This window comes from Sorex fumeus, unplaced genomic scaffold (assembly GCF_029834395.1).
Source record: "Sorex fumeus unplaced genomic scaffold, SorFum_2.1 ptg000046l, whole genome shotgun sequence".
In the NCBI taxonomy this organism is placed as follows: domain Eukaryota; kingdom Metazoa; phylum Chordata; class Mammalia; order Eulipotyphla; family Soricidae; genus Sorex; species Sorex fumeus.
This window is the reverse complement of record NW_026606103.1, coordinates 11594675-11610367: the sequence shown is the minus strand read 5'-3', so window position 1 is coordinate 11610367 and position 15693 is coordinate 11594675. Positions and strand designations below refer to the sequence as shown.

Here is a 15693-nt window from a genome sequence, read left to right as displayed (position 1 = left end):
GCTCACAGGAATGGAGTCCATGTTTTACATACGGGAGCTCTGGATTTGATTCCCAGTCTTAATGGTACTTTGAGCACTTTTGGGTATGGCACCAAAAACATATTTCCTGACAGATGAGATGTGGAATTTTAGAGAGAGCAATGAACTAAGGATGACTCCAAGGTTTGTCTTAAGCCACAGTAAAAAGGGTTGTTAAACTGATTTGAAGAAAAGGGTGATTCATTCTGTTTTACCACAGTATCTATAGGTACAAAGTTGGGAAGTTTGAATAGGTACATGAGCACAGTCGAGAGTTCAAGTCAGCTATCCTGCCTGAAGGGGAAAAAAATTGTAAGCCAAGGATTGGAGCAATACTACAGCAGGTTGGGCACTTGCCTTGAACACAGGTTCAATCCCCATGTGGTTCCCATTCCTTGCCTGAGGTGATCCCTGAGTACAGAGCCAGGAGTAATCTCTAAGCACCACCAGATGTAGCCCCACACACTCACATCCCCCCACCCACAAGAAAGAAAGAAAGAAAGAAAGAAAGAAAGAAAGAAAGAAAGAAAGAAAGAAAGAAAGGAAGGAAGGAAGGAAGGAAGGAAGGAAGATTGGTAGTCAGGGGCTGGAAATGTAGCTCATTTGCCTTGCATGTGTGAGGCCCCAGATTTGATTCGCCAGCACTGCAGGAATTTTTTTTTAAAGGAGGGGCTGGAGAGATAGCACAGCAGGTAGGGCATTTGCCTTGCACGCAGCCGACCTAGGTTCGATTCCCAGCATCCCATATGATCCCGAGCATCGCCAGGAGTAACCCCTGAGTGCAGAGCCAGGAGTAAACCCTGTGCATTGCCGGGTGTGACCCAAAAAGCAAAAAAAAAAAAAAAAAAAAAAAAGAAGGAGGAGGGAGAAGGAAGAGGAGGAGGAGGAGGTCAGGTACAAATAGATAAAGATGGATAAGATCAAGGACAAAAAGTAAAGTCAGGAGAGAACACTAAAGACAGCTCTGAGAACTTTATTGGTTCACTTAGGAGGAACCAGAAACAAAAGACTAGTTAAACTGGTGGAAGACCAAGAGCATGGGGACCTAAAAACAAGGTGACAGTTCATAACAAACCTATTGATGGGCCTATGCAATGAGAAAAAAAATGAGCACCGCATTTGGCAAAGTGCAGATCACTTACTATTTTACTTCATCTTAAGTAAAAGTGAAGCTTCAACTGTAGTGTAGATGAATGTCTGAAAGGAACAGGTTTCAAAGGACTGGAAGGACTCAGCTATCTTTAATGATCTGATGCCAAAAAAAAAAAAAGCATAAATAAATGGGACTACTTAAAGCTAAAAAGTTTCCACAATGTGAAAGAAACCATGCCTTAAAAAAAAAAAAAAAAAGACTTTCTACTGAATGGTAGAAGATATCTGCACACCATACAGCTGACAAAGGGCTCCTATCGAATACATAAAGCACTCATGAAACTCAACAACGACAATAGAAAAGGGGCAAAGAATTTTTATAATATGTTCATAAGGGAGACATAAAGGTGGTCAACAGGAATATTTAAGTGTTCATTATCACTGATTACCAGGGAAATGCAAATACAAATAACAGTGAGATATCAAGTCACACGACAGAGAATGGTTTATATCCAAAGTGCCAGAAACAACTACTGTTGGTGGAAATTCAGTGAAAAAATCACCCCCCAGTGCTCTTGGTGGGACGGCAAATTGATTGAGATTCTAAAGAAGGCAGTATAAAGAGTTCTCAAAAAAGGAAAAACAGAACTACTTTAAAAAATAAAAACAGTAACTCCATTCCTTAGTATCTATTCCAAGAACACAAAAAGACTAAGTTAAAAAGTTTTATGCATGTTCATGTTCACTGCAATGCTAAACACAACAAGCAAAGATCTGAAAACACCCAAGCATCCAACAACAGATGAGTGGATAAAGAAATTGGGGCATATTCACCCAACAAAACACTACAAAGTGACCAAATAAATAAATAAATAAATAAAATTCTGTGTTTGGTACAACATGGATGGAATCTGAGTACACTGTTAAGCGAAATAAGTCAACAAGACAAAATTACCGAATAAAACAAGGCAATAAAATACTGAAAATAGACCTTTTTTCATTGGATACTGCCCAGTTTCCTCCAATAAGCCCACTGATCCTCTCATACATTATATGAGTGCAAACTAGGAAAACTTTTGGAGAACAACATCCAAAGTACAAAAGTTTAAAAACTACCTTTGTCTCAGATACAGGTCTAAACAGAAACATATGCACATACTCAAATGTATTTTATAAGTATCAGCAAAGATTGCTTACAATTGGGGAAAAAAATCTGAGTCATCTAATAAATCCACTAAGAGGAGACTAGCTAGCTAACATGTTATACCATGCACTTACTACAAAACAGGTTATCTGGTATACGTAGGGGAAAAAACTGCAAAGCAAATATTATTTGGATGATGCCCCCAAAATCCCCCCAAAATTTTTAAATTAAAAAACAAATGCATAGGGGCTGGAGCGATAGCATAGCAGTAGGGCATTTGCTTTGCACACAGCCAACATGGCCAACACAGGTTCGATTCCCAGCATCCCATATGGTCCCCCGAGCACCGCCAGGAGTGGTTCCTGAGTGCATGAGCCAGGAGTAACCCCTGAGCATCGCCGGGTGTGACCCAAAAAGCAAAAAAAAAAAACAAATGCATATAAGGTATTCACACCTGTTCATCAACAAAAATTAGTCACAGGAATTGAATCGATAGTACAGGGATTAAGATGCTTGCATTCCACAATTCCAGTTCCAGTCCTGGCACCACATATGGTTTCCCAAATACCACCTGAGGTTACACAAAGTCAAGAATAGCCCCTGAGCACTGCCAGATGTGCTCCAAGTCGCACTCCCACCCAAAACAAACATAAGATTTTTATAATGCAGTAATGTGCAGGGGGCCATTTGGGATGCCAGAGATTGAACCCAGCAGTGTACAAGGCAAATGCCCTACCCACTACTGCACTATCTCTTCCACCCAAACCCAAAAGTCACAATGTTTAGTCGCAATAGTCAAAGGGAGGGCACAAACTTGTGTCCTTCAACAGATGAACAGATAAACAAAGCGTAATATATCCAAATAAGGGAAGGTTCTGATTCATGGTACAATATAGAGGATGAACGTTAAAAACATCATGTTAAGGAAACTAAGGCAGATGTAGAAGGGCAATGTCATTTCACTTCTATGAAAAATATAAAATGAACAAACTTAGTGACAAAGTAGATTAGAGTCACTAAGGGCATGTGACCGGAATAAACAGTTCTGACTGTGATTAAAAAAATCCATAAACAAGAGATAACTGCAAAATCTATGATTGTTTATATTGCCACAGAACTATATACTTTAAAATTAATTGGAGCTGGGGGTTGGAGTGATAATAGAGGAGTCAGAGTGCTTGCCTTGCACACAGCCAACCCAGGTTCGATCCTGGCACCCCATATGATCCTCCCAGGCCTGGCCAGGAGTGATCCCTGAGCTGAGTCAGGAGTAAGCCCTGTGCACAGCCAGTGTGGCCCTCCCTCCAAAATAAAGAACATTTTATAATTCCTATTAGTATAGTATATGTGAATCCTTATCATTCTAATGCATTTGCCCCTCAAAAAAGCCAACATTCTCTCAAAGAACATAACTTTCAGTAGAAAAACTGAAACTTTGTAATGAAACATTAAAAAACCTTTAAAATATCTTTAATCTGCTACTCCTGGTAACAGTGAGTCTAAAAAGATGGGAGTGGGAGCTAATGGACATTATCTTTTTTAATTTTTTTTTGTTTTTGAGTCATACCAACAACACCCAAGGAACTATTGACTACATGGTCAGGGTTACAGGGGATATACTAAGACTGAAGCCTGGACCTTGCATGCAAAAATGTGCTCCAGACCTCCAAATTAGTTATTGGCCACCCAGTTGCAAAACGAGCAGTTCCTCACAGTCAGAGAGATAGCACAGAGGTTAAGGTGCTTGTCATACATGCAGACAACCCAAATCCAGTACAGCATATGGTCCCCAAGCAGAGCTACACATGGCCCCAAAAACCACTGGGTATGACCCCAATACCTCCCCCTTCCAATAAAATATATAAAATGAGGAAAGCCTCAAACCACACAGTCACTGTCCCTTCCATTCTAGGATGCTCCATGTAATGAGAGGTGTTCCTGAAAGTTGCATATTCTAAATTTGGCAAGTATGAAAGTAGAAAAAAATTAAGATGTATTAATATATACAGCACTAAGGATAAATTTATACCAAAGTCTCAAACTCATCTGGTCCACCTCCCACTTTGGGGGGGGGGGGGAGGGAGGCTTATGTGACCCATGAACTTACCTTAAATTGCGCCTGAGATTACAAGCGCCCCTCCCTTCAGTCCAGAACCCTGGGGTGGGTGTGGGTACAGTACTGGCTACTTTAGGAAACACTGGTTTTGGGGGGAGTGGGAGGTGGGGGACGAGGATGAGGGTAGATGTGGATGACACCCAGAGAGGCTCAAGGAGCTACTCCAACTCTGTTCTCAGAGGTCCCTCCTGGGGGACCAATTCAGTGACAAAGGCAAGAATCCCTCCCGTTGATCGTCGATTTGCTCAAGCGGGCCCAGTAACATCTCCACTGGAGACTTTGTTGTTACTGTGTTTGACATATCGAATACTCTCGGTAGCTTGCCGGGCTCTCCGAATAGCTTGCCGGGCTCTCCGAGAGGCAAGAATCAAAGCACCTTAACCCCCAGACACATTCGTTCTGCCCACAGAAATGCTGATTCAGACAATAAATGATGAATTCAAAAGTTTTCCTGTACTGAAAAACAAAAACAAAATAAAAACTCCAATATGATCAAGAATCTCAGCACCATCATTCAATTCTAGCTCTGTTGCTGACCAATTCAATGCACCCATCAGCGGTCTGAGACTGGAGCTGCCGATTATATAGGAAGATAAATTGTTTTCAATGTACCTTCCAGCTCTAAAACCCTGTGGCTCCATCTTTTCCAAACCAAACTGACAGCAGGAGAAATTCTATATCCTAAAACAGTATTTAAGATGGAAATGTGGCCCGGAAATGGAAGTAATCGACACTTACCACACAGTGAAGCCTCCCCGACCACTCGACATCCTTGATGCAGCACTCTCAGGATTTAGAAGGGGATTGTAAAGTACACAAAATCTGATTTCACTGACTCATATCTATCATGAATTCTACTTGATTCATATGCTAGGTGCCCAGAATGTAGTGGGCACTGGCATACTTTAGCTTCTTTTTAGGGTCTCAAATAAAACTCTGAAGAGTAGGAGAATCTTACCAACATGGCCTCCTCCAATGGTGTACGTCTTTCCAGATCCAGTTTGTCCATAAGCAAAAACAGTTGCATTATAGCCCTCAATGAGTGACAACACTAGGGGCTTTATACATGTATTATAAACTTCATCTTGAGTGGAATTTTTGCCAAAAACAAAATCAAAGGTAAAGACTCTATCTCTCCCAATGATAATTTGCTGGGTGTTTGGGATAACTCTCACACAAGCTTGATGGTTATGAAGAACTTCTTTGCACAGCAGAGGTCTAATTCTTACAGCAACTTTTACAGGTATTTCTTCCATGGCAGCTTAGATTTTACTAAATAGATTTTTCTACTTAATATTCAGTATCTACTGGGAGAAACATCCATTTTACGTAAGATCTGGACTCCTGTATATCAAAATAAAAACAAAGTTTAATTATTGATTCCTTCATCCTAATAAACTAACCATCTTATAAAGCAAAGTCAATTAAAGCATTTTGTTTCATTTTGAGTTATCGTAAGTGAATCTAATTTTTAAAAATACACCTATGATAGAAGAAATATGTCTGAAATTGCTGCAAATAATCTTATGAGTTGGAGGCCATGAGCTGTTAGATGAATAAGCTATGTAATAAGTATACCATTATCATGTTCTTCCTATTCTGCTCAGAGGTTGGCCCAGCTCATTACCTAAATTAAATACTGGAGTCAGAATATCAAGGCAATGAAATTGTTGTTACTGTAACATGTACTAAAAACCCTTGAGCACTATTTTCATAGCAACATCTTTTTGCCACAAACGTTAGAAATAAACAACAAAAAATGGTTTTAAGGATTTAAGTGAATATAAATTTAAAACTAAAATTTGTAACCAAAAATTTTATCAGGCTACAGGTTCAATGCCCATATGGGCCAGTGCACAAGAGCTGTGGAATGATGTCCTCATATGTGGCATATCTAAAGTAACAGAGTAAAGAAACATCAAATAGTGGAATGACAGCACAGCATATATGCTGCTAGCCTGCACAGTGCCAACCCTGCTTCAATCCCAGCACCCTGTATGGTCCCAAACCAGTTAGGAGTGATCCCTGAGCACAGAGCCATGAGTAAGCCCTGAGCACTGCAGGATGTGTCCCACAAACCAATAAATACGAAGAAAAGAAACAACATCCACATTCTACCACCACCACCATGTAAGCTCATCTATCAGCCCAACTTCAGAGACTCATGATTAAATCTTAGAAGTGATCAAACTAGGTGCAAAAATTTCTCAAACACACTGATTCCCAGCTGAAATCTCCAGGATGATATGGGGAGTAGTTGAAGCAAGTTTTCACCCTGCCAAAGCCCCAGCAGCTGCACTCACCCCAACAGCTGCCACCATACCTATGGCCAGATCCCACCACCTCACGAGAGAGCTCCACAGAGAAGCAAGACTACTGAAAATTTCAGGTGCACTGGGTATGGAAGATGAGAACTCTATTCTCAGAGTGGGGGATGATTAACCTCCCTCCCTCACCCAGTTGTACTTCCAGAAGCCCTGGCAGTCACACTACATCCCACAATCATACCTACCATGTAAGCTCATTGCTCAGTTAAATATTCTGGGTTTTGTTTTGTTTTGCTTCGGAGAGCCTGGCAAGCTACCAAGAGTATCTTGCCCGTACGGCAAAGCCTGGCAACCTACCCATGACTTACTCAATATGCCAAACACAGTAACAACAAGTCTCACGATGGAGACATTACTGGGCCCACTCGAGCAAATAGATCAACAACGGGAGGACAGTGCTACAGTGCTTGCTTTGTGTGTGTGTGTGTGTGTGTGTGTATGTGTGTGTTTAGCATGCAGTCACAAATGCGGCCAAGCAGCATCCCAAACTCTACAATACTAGCATCTCAATAGGAGCAAACCAGATTGGATGGGAATAAAATGCAGAAGCCAACTAAACAAGATTAACAAAAACATTGACACAGAAGGCTCAACTAGCAACAACTGCTTAGTAAACTCTCAGACAAGGACTTAATGTTCCCATGGTGAGATGCAACAATTTTCACAAATTTACTTTTACTAACGTACTTTTTATAACTCCATTAGACATTTAGTGCTAACAAGCAATATAAAATAAATGACTTTGGTCTCAGTCCACCAGGCTGTTGACCCCTGACGCCATGCTTTTTTTCCCATTTCTGTCTCCCATTTCAGCCTTACCATCTAGATAAAAATACTGATTGCCCTGAACAAATACCATGACCTCCTAGCACCTGTATTGCAAACCATAATGCACAAAAGGAAAAGGAGAGAGAGAGCAAGAAGGAAAACCTCTCCCATAGAGGGAGGATAGAGGGTGGGAAGGTTGGGGAATGATGGTAGGAAACAGGAGACCTTGGTGGTGGGAAATGTGCACTGGTGGAGGGATGGGTATTAGATCATTGTATGACTGAATCCCAATTATGAACAGCTTTGTAATGGTCTATCTCATGGATATTCAATTTAAAAAAATTATTTTAAAGTAATGTGGAGTTCATGCCCAATTCAATGAGCTTAATTAAATAGAATTACTCCTACATTAAAAAAAAGAATCTGAGAAAAAGTGGTTTATAAGTGCCTATATTATTAGAACTATCTTATCAAATATGTGGCAAATGAGATGAGAAGCCTTGTGTCCATACTTTTATGTTACTGTATAGCACTCCAACATGGGTTCCATAATGATAAAAGGGTGGATGGGATAGCATTACTTCTGTCCCTAGGAGCAAAACCTGAAGGACGAATGTATCCCTTTGATTAAATGTTAATGTTTTTTAATCATTTTTATAAAAGTTACATGAATACACATAAGGTTATAAGAATTCTGTAGCATTGTCCTGTCCTCCCATTGTTCATCGATTTGCTCGAGCAGGCCCAGTAACGTCTCCATCGTGAGACTATAAGGTTATAAGAATAGGATTACAGGGGCTGGAGCGATAACACAGCGGGGAGGGCACTTGCCTTGCATGCGGCCCACCTGGGTTTGATCCCCAGCATCCCATATGGTCCTCCGAGCCCCATCAGGAGTGATTCCTGAGTACAGAGCCAGGAGGAACCCCTGAGCATTGCCGGGTATGACCCAAAAAGCCAAAAAAAAAAAAAAAAAGAATAGGACTACATCAACAATTTGGTTTGAAATTCATGTGCTTGTTTTAAGTTATCTAAGAAACTTTAGTTGAATACTGCATGTAAGTAATAAAATATATGTTTTTCTCTCTCCATTATGTCTTTTGTATGTTTTTATTTTAGAGCAGTGTCTTTTTTTTCCTTTTGGGTCACACTTGCTGATGTACAGGGGTTACTCCTGGCTCTGCACTCAGAGATTACTCCTGGCAGTGCTGGGATGGTGGGAATCAAACACAGGTTGGCCGCATGCAAGGCAAACACCCTACTCTCTGTACTATCACTCCAGCCCCAAGCAGGGTCTCTTTTTATATAGACACAGAAAGACAGATAATGCTTTGCTTTTGCAATATGTGAGCTAACTGGCTCCAAAAAATACTAGTGTGCAGGTGAATCCTGAAACTCCTGGGCATCTGTTATATTTATCTGTCTTAAGTTGCCCTAAGATTGGCTTTTGATTTCGAACAACCCAGAAGGTGACCCCCGAGGGCCTTGGATGGACCTGGGGCAAGCAGCAAACAACCCTGACATGACATGGGACTCAGTCTTAAGGGTCCACAAGAAGAATAACTGGTCAAGGGCCTGGAGAGATAGCACAGCGGGTACGGTGTTTGCCTTGCACGCGGCTGACCAGGGTTCGATTCCCAACATCCCATATGGTCCTCTGAGCACCGCCAGGAGTAACTCCTGAGTGCAGACCCAGGAGTAATCCCTGTGCATCACCGGGTGTTACCCAAAAAGGAAAAAAAAAAAAAGAAAAAGAATAACTGGTCAAGAGTACAGGCATGAAACAGGCTCTGACCCAAAGGAAGCAACTGGAAAGAACCCTTTGGGGTTATGAAATGCTAACAGAGTTTGAGAACTGCAGTACGGTGATGTCCCCAGGAAAAGCCACTTATCTAACCACTTGCCATGACTCCAGTTTAACTATTTAAGCTTACCAAAAAGGTATCTATATTTCTTACTGTGTTTATGTAAAATAACTACAAATATTTATCAGAAGTAAATTTAATCTGTTGTGATTGTTTAAAGAATTACCAATAAAGGAAGATACAAAGGAAAAAAATTATTTTGGCTCTGCTACAGGGGCAGGCTTGAGGAGTGGTTGAGAAAATAGAGGAGGGAAGGTGGTGGGATTGGGGTTGGAATACTAAATGCCTGTAACAAATGCATCATGTATAACTTTGCAAACCATAGTGTTTAAATTAAGTAGGAAAAAAAGAAGAAAAGAAACAACAACTATTCAAAGGCAACAGAAACTTAGAGCTGTCTTTAACCGGAAACATATCCCTGTAGGGCGGATGGAAAACGGGATGGGTGGGTAGGGAGGGAACATCACTGGGACATAGTGGAGAGAAGCGGTTCACTGAGGGGGTGGGGGGAGGGTGTTAAAACCCTGCCATTATCAGTTTTGTAAATTCTTGGTGCCTAAAATTGAAAAAATTGAAGAAAATCTAATAGAAAAGCTGCTTCTCTACTAAATTATGTAAACTTGTTTCTGAAGATCTCTGATGGAATATATTAAATATCAATACGGTAGCTACTATGGCAGGAAAGAATGTAAAAAATAAATTTAAACAATAATGCCAGGATTGGATAGGTGGCTCAAAGGCTGAAGCAACATGAATATGGATTCCCAGATTCAACCCCTGGCACCGGTGGTCCTCTGGAGGACAAAATAGAGTATTCCCCCATTAAAAAGAAAAGTAAACTAATTCATTTATAATAGGACCAGAAGGAATAAAACATCTAGGGGGAAAAAAATCAAAGATTTATAAAACACTGAAAACTTGCAAATATCACTGAAAGTAAAGATAGAAATAAATAGAAAATTTTCTCATGTTCAGGGGCTGGAGAGACAGTACAGCAGGTAGGTCATTTGCCTTGCATGCACCTCACCTGGATTGAACCCTGGTATCCCTGAGCACCACCAGGAGAATATAATTCCTCAATGCAAGCCAAGAGTAACCCCTGAGCATCGCCAGGTTTGACCCAAAAAACAAAAGACAAAAAGTTTCTCGTGTTCATTGACCAGATGACTTTACATTGTTAAGATGACAATATTCCTCCCAAACTAATCACAAAGTCTTGCTTAACACCTTCCCAAATCCTAGCTGACTTCTTGGCAGAAATTAACACGATAATCCTAAAACTCATAGGGAAATTCAAAGGACAAAGAACAGCAAACCACCAAAAAGAGCAGAACAAAGTTAGAAGACATGCAACCAACCATTGTTTTATGTTTCAAACAAGCAACAATAATCAAAACAGTGTATTAAAGCATACAGTGACTTTAAAATCACTGGAGGGCACTGTATAGATAGTTCAGCGGATAGGGCGTCTGTCTTGCACACACCAGCCTGGGTTCAATCCCTGGTTATCCCACATGGTCCACATCACGAGGTGTGATCCCAAACCCACCCACCTGCCCCAAAAAGGATGACACTGATGAACTGAAGAGACAGCTCAAAGGGCTGAGGGTCTGCTTTGCATGTGGGGTGATCAAATCCTGAGATTCAAAAATCCTGAGTACTGTCGTTTGACCCCAAAACAAAAAAACAAAAACAAATAGGAGTTGGAGAGACAGTTCAATGGACTGGAGCACATGTTTTGCATGCAGGAGGACCTGGTTTGTTAGTCCCCCCAAGCATCACTGCCCACCCCACAACCCCCTCCCTGCCTACCACCAAACTGAATAGAGTCCCTGAGTACCACAAAGCCTGGCACCCAAGCCCAAAAATATTAATAATGAAAAACATGGTCAGAACGATAGTACAGGGGTTAAAGTGCTTGTTTGCACATAGCTTGTTTGCACAATTTGATCCTTGACACAATAAACGGTCCCCCAAAGCACTGCCAGGCGTGACCCAATACCCCCCTTTCACCCCGTGATAATAATGATAATAATAAACAAAAGTAAATAATAAAAAGACTAATAAAGGCTAAGGTTGGGGAAATATCTTAGAAGAGGTGCATGCCTTACAAGGAGTGGAGTCAGATGGCTGGCACCTTAACGGCCCCTGAACACCTCCAGTGTGATCCTGATGGCTCCAGAGCAATGCTGGTATGGCCCTGAATCACAAGGGGCCGGAGTGACAGTACAGCAGGCAGGGGCTTATCTTGCACATGGCCAACCTGAGTTCAATCCCTGGCACTCCATATGATCCCCCAAGAAATGCCAGAAGCTATCCGTGAGCACATAGTTAATTCCTGAACACTGCTGAGTGACCCAAAACCAAACAAAAAGACTGAGGAGATGCAGAGATGCAAAACAGCATCAGCAGAAGCAGGAAACTGCAGTTAAAATCCCAATGAGACACCACCACACTCCCACTAACGTGTCTCTAATCAGAGGGGTCATAAGTGAACTGTGGATATGCCCCAAGTGCGAGAGCTCATGCCTTGCCAAAGGTCCTCAATACTTGTCATCCCCCCAAGGCCCTCGGCAGGATTGGGCGTAGCCTCCTGAGCAGCAGCAACAAGGAGAAAGTTCATTAACTGTCCAACAACAAACTGTGGAAGTGTTGAGCAGAATGTGGAGAAAACAAAAACTCCTGATGGGAATGCAAAATAATGCAGCTATATGAAAAAGTGTCTGGCAGCTTTTGCCAGAGTTCAACAGAGTGTGGAAAAGACCACTCACAGGGCTAGTGCACGTACTCTGCACGCAGGAGGACAGGCTCCATCCCCATCACCACGTCCTGGGCACTACCAACAACCCTCAAGTCAGCATTCAGAGTAGACCCTCAGCACTGCAAGATGCAGCATCAAAACTGGGGTGGAGGGGTGAGGGGTCGGAGGAAGTAAAGAGGTATGCAGTTGTCAAGTGAACCAGCAATTCTACTCTTAGGGATTGAGAAATGAAAATCTGTAGTCACACAAAAACTTGTATATGAGGAAGTCTTTCATTGCATGAAGTGGACCCAGGTCAGATGCCTGGCACCCCATATGATCCCCAGCACAACCAGGAGTCCTAAGCAAAGAGCCAAGAGTAAGCCCCGAGCACCTCAAGGAGTGACCATCAAACAAATAAACTTGTATATTAAAGTTAACTCCAGTGGATGTCAACTGATAGCCCACAATGCAAATCCACAGATATAATGTAGCTGAAAACGACTATTTCACACCATATAAAGGCTTTAAAAAACAATATATCAGTAATAATCAATAACAATGTAGATGTAGATGATGAAAAATTATCAGTTTGAGGTGGAGATGGGCCCTTTAGATAAGGCCAGCCTTGAACAATACAAGGTAACCTAGTGGACTTGAATGAACAAAGACAATATATTCAGCACTACTTGCCATCAAAATATTAATCTTATTGATGTATGAATCTTGACATACTTAATAGTCACTAGCCATTAAAAACTACAGCAGTACTGTGCAATAATTCTGTGCATAGCCTAAGAAGAATCAATTTTTTAAAAAGAAAAAGAAAAAAAAACCAACATTTAAAAAAAAATTTACATCACTCTGTTCAGAGCCTGGTAACAGTAAAAAAAGAAAAAATATTAGCTCCTTTGAGTCGTAAAATCCCAAAACACAGTCAACAACTACCTCTAGTGGTCAAAACAAACAGGTATACATAATCACGGTAGTAGTTTTCATCACCGGTGAAACTGCGCTGAAAAAAAAGAATACTCTCAAATCCCTTCTTGGGTCCTAAAAGGCTCTACAATCAATTGTGCTGAAAACTTTTCCAAAGAATCTGCAAGGACACTGGGGCACAGCGGGTACCGCACCAGCACCAAGAGCGCCCCCCCACCCCCACCCCCCGAGCCAGGAGCAACCCCGAGCTGGGCTGGCTCGGGGTCAGCACCAGCGGGGCTCGGGGGACCAGATGGGGCGTCGGGGGACCGAACCCAGTCGGCCACGCACAGGTGAGCTCCGGCGCCGAGGGTTTTTCTGAAAAAAAAAAAAAAAACCCTCCAAATTGTTTAATTCATTCATCCTCAGATGCACAAGGGCTGTGTCACCAGTAATGTAAAGAAAGGCGGGGACTGACTGGCCCAGCCGGGTTATCTCTGAAGAAATAAATCTAAGCGAAGGCAAGATAAACATCTGATCATCGCGTCATTTTTTAAATGACTTTAAAACCCGAAGGCACCAGGTTTCCAAGCACCTGTGCCTTCTGGTTTCAGAAACAGGCGAGTAGAAACTGCGAGGACGTTTTCCGAAGACTTGCAGGGAAGCCGGGTGGGCAGCGTGGGGGGGAGAGGGGCAGGGCCCGACCGGGGCGCGCGCCGCTCCGCCCCCGCAGGCCTCGGGACCCCCGGAGCGGCCGCTCCGCCCCCGCAGGCCTCAGGACCCCCCGGGGATCCGGCTCCCCCGACCCCGGCGCCGGCTTTCCTCCCTCAGTCCCGGGACGTCGCATCCGCCGCCGCGGCCACTCCTGGACCTGGACCCCCTAAGCGCGCCCCCGGCTGCCCGACACCCCGCGGCCCTCCTCGGCCAGACGGCCGCGTACTGACCGGCTCCAGAAAGCCACGACCTCCGGCGGCGAGCGCAGAGCAGGCCCCGCGGATAACGGCCGCCGCCGCCGCGTCTTTTGTTGTCTCGCGTTCTCCGGGCAACCAGGAAACCCCGGGTGCGCCGCGCCCCGCCCACGTACCTCAGGCCCCGCCCCCGACTCTAGCCCCACCCACAGGCCCCAGACCCCGCCCCTCCACCGTTCGCACCGCCCACAGGCCTCAGGCCCCGCCCCTCCGTCTCCCGCATCGCCCACGTGCTTCAGGCTCGGCTCCCCGCCTACAGGCCCCGCCCCGCAGGCTCTCGGCCCCGCCTCGCTACTCCAGTCCCCGCCCCATCGACTTTCCTGCCAAATTGGAATTTAGCGCCCACGGACGAAATTGTTGTTCCAGCATTCTGCTAGAGCTACCCAGCCAAAGTTTGAAAAATGAATGTGACAGGGCCCAGAGCAGTACAACCGGTGGGGGTTTTGCCTTGCATGCGGCTGAATCCAGTTCTGTTATCAACATCCTATCTGGTGCCCCGAGCATGCTAGTGGAAAGCCAAGAGTAAGCCCTGAGCATCGCAGGGTGTGTCCCCAAAACAAAAAAAAAGAAAATGTGACAAATTTTGAATTTCAGTATCCTAGTTACCAATTTCTTTTCTCTCGTTAATTTTCTTTGAAGTAAGTTTTAACATGAGAGAAACATAACATTGCAGGACACTTTTTAAGTGTACAATTCGGGGCCAGTGGGCTCAGTACGAGTTTGGCATGCAGGAGGCCTGAGTGTGATCCCAGGCACTAAATAGTTCCCAGAGTGATCCTGGAGCACAGTCCAGCAGTGTAGCCAAACAAAACAGTGTAGCCAAACAAAACAGATATAGTGTACAATTGTACAATTGTATGATATAGTGTACAATTCAGAGGCGCTAAAGACATAAGTATAGGAAACATCACTTCTGTCTCCTTCCAATACATTTTCATCACCCCATCTAGCCAGTTTTCCATCCCCTTTCCTCCCTCAACCCCCTGGAAACTAATATGCTTTCTGTATCTTTGAAATGTTCTGATCAGGGCATCTCATATTCTTAGAACCATGCAGTCTGTGACTTTTTGTGTTTGACTTCTTTGGCTTAACAATGTTTCCCAGGCTATGACATGTTACTCATGTTAAAGCATGAATCAATGCTTCATTTGTATAGCTAAATAATATTTCATTGTATGGCTATATCATATTTTATTTATCCATTGAGCGATAGCACAGCTGTAGGGCGTTTGCCTTGCACGCAGTCAACATGGCCGACCCGAGTTCAATTCCTCCGCCCCTCTCGGAGAGCCCGGCAAGCTACCCGGAGTATCTCACCCGCACGGCAGAGCCTGGCAAGCTCCCCGTGGCGTATTCGATATGCCAGACACAGTAACAACGAAGTCTCCAATGGAGACATTACTGGGCCCGCTCGAGCAAATCAACGAACAACGGGAGGGCCTTTACCTTACTTTACCTTATATTAGTGGACATGTGGCTTGTTCCCACCACATGACCAATGTAAGAATATTGTTGTAAATATCAAGTGTTTTTAATGGTTTTTTTTAGCTCCTTTCGATATAAGCCTAAAATATGGACTTCTGAGTCCTGAATCATAGACTAATTCTATATTTAACTCTCCTAATTTAGTTTAAAACACCTCAATGCAGCCTTGATTTTTTTAAGTAGTAGCATGGACTTCCATCACTGTGTATGTTTACAAGTATGTTCATACTTCTCCAAATGTAATATGACCAT

At 43.2% G+C, this 15693-nt stretch overlaps 1 protein-coding gene across 1 annotated transcript in view; it reads right to left on the bottom strand.

Annotated features, from left to right (window-relative positions):
* The window catches only part of KIF27 (kinesin family member 27), a 99568-nt gene extending 85522 nt beyond the window's left edge, over positions 1-14046 (bottom strand). The window contains exons 1-2 of the mRNA XM_056122468.1: positions 13933-14046; positions 5329-5714 (exon numbers count right to left, since the gene is read on the bottom strand). Of these exons, the coding sequence (XP_055978443.1) occupies positions 5329-5626 (298 nt within the window). The 5' untranslated portion in view covers positions 5627-5714; positions 13933-14046. The remainder of the gene's footprint in view (positions 1-5328; positions 5715-13932) is intronic.
* Positions 14047-15693: the final 1647 nt, after the last annotated feature.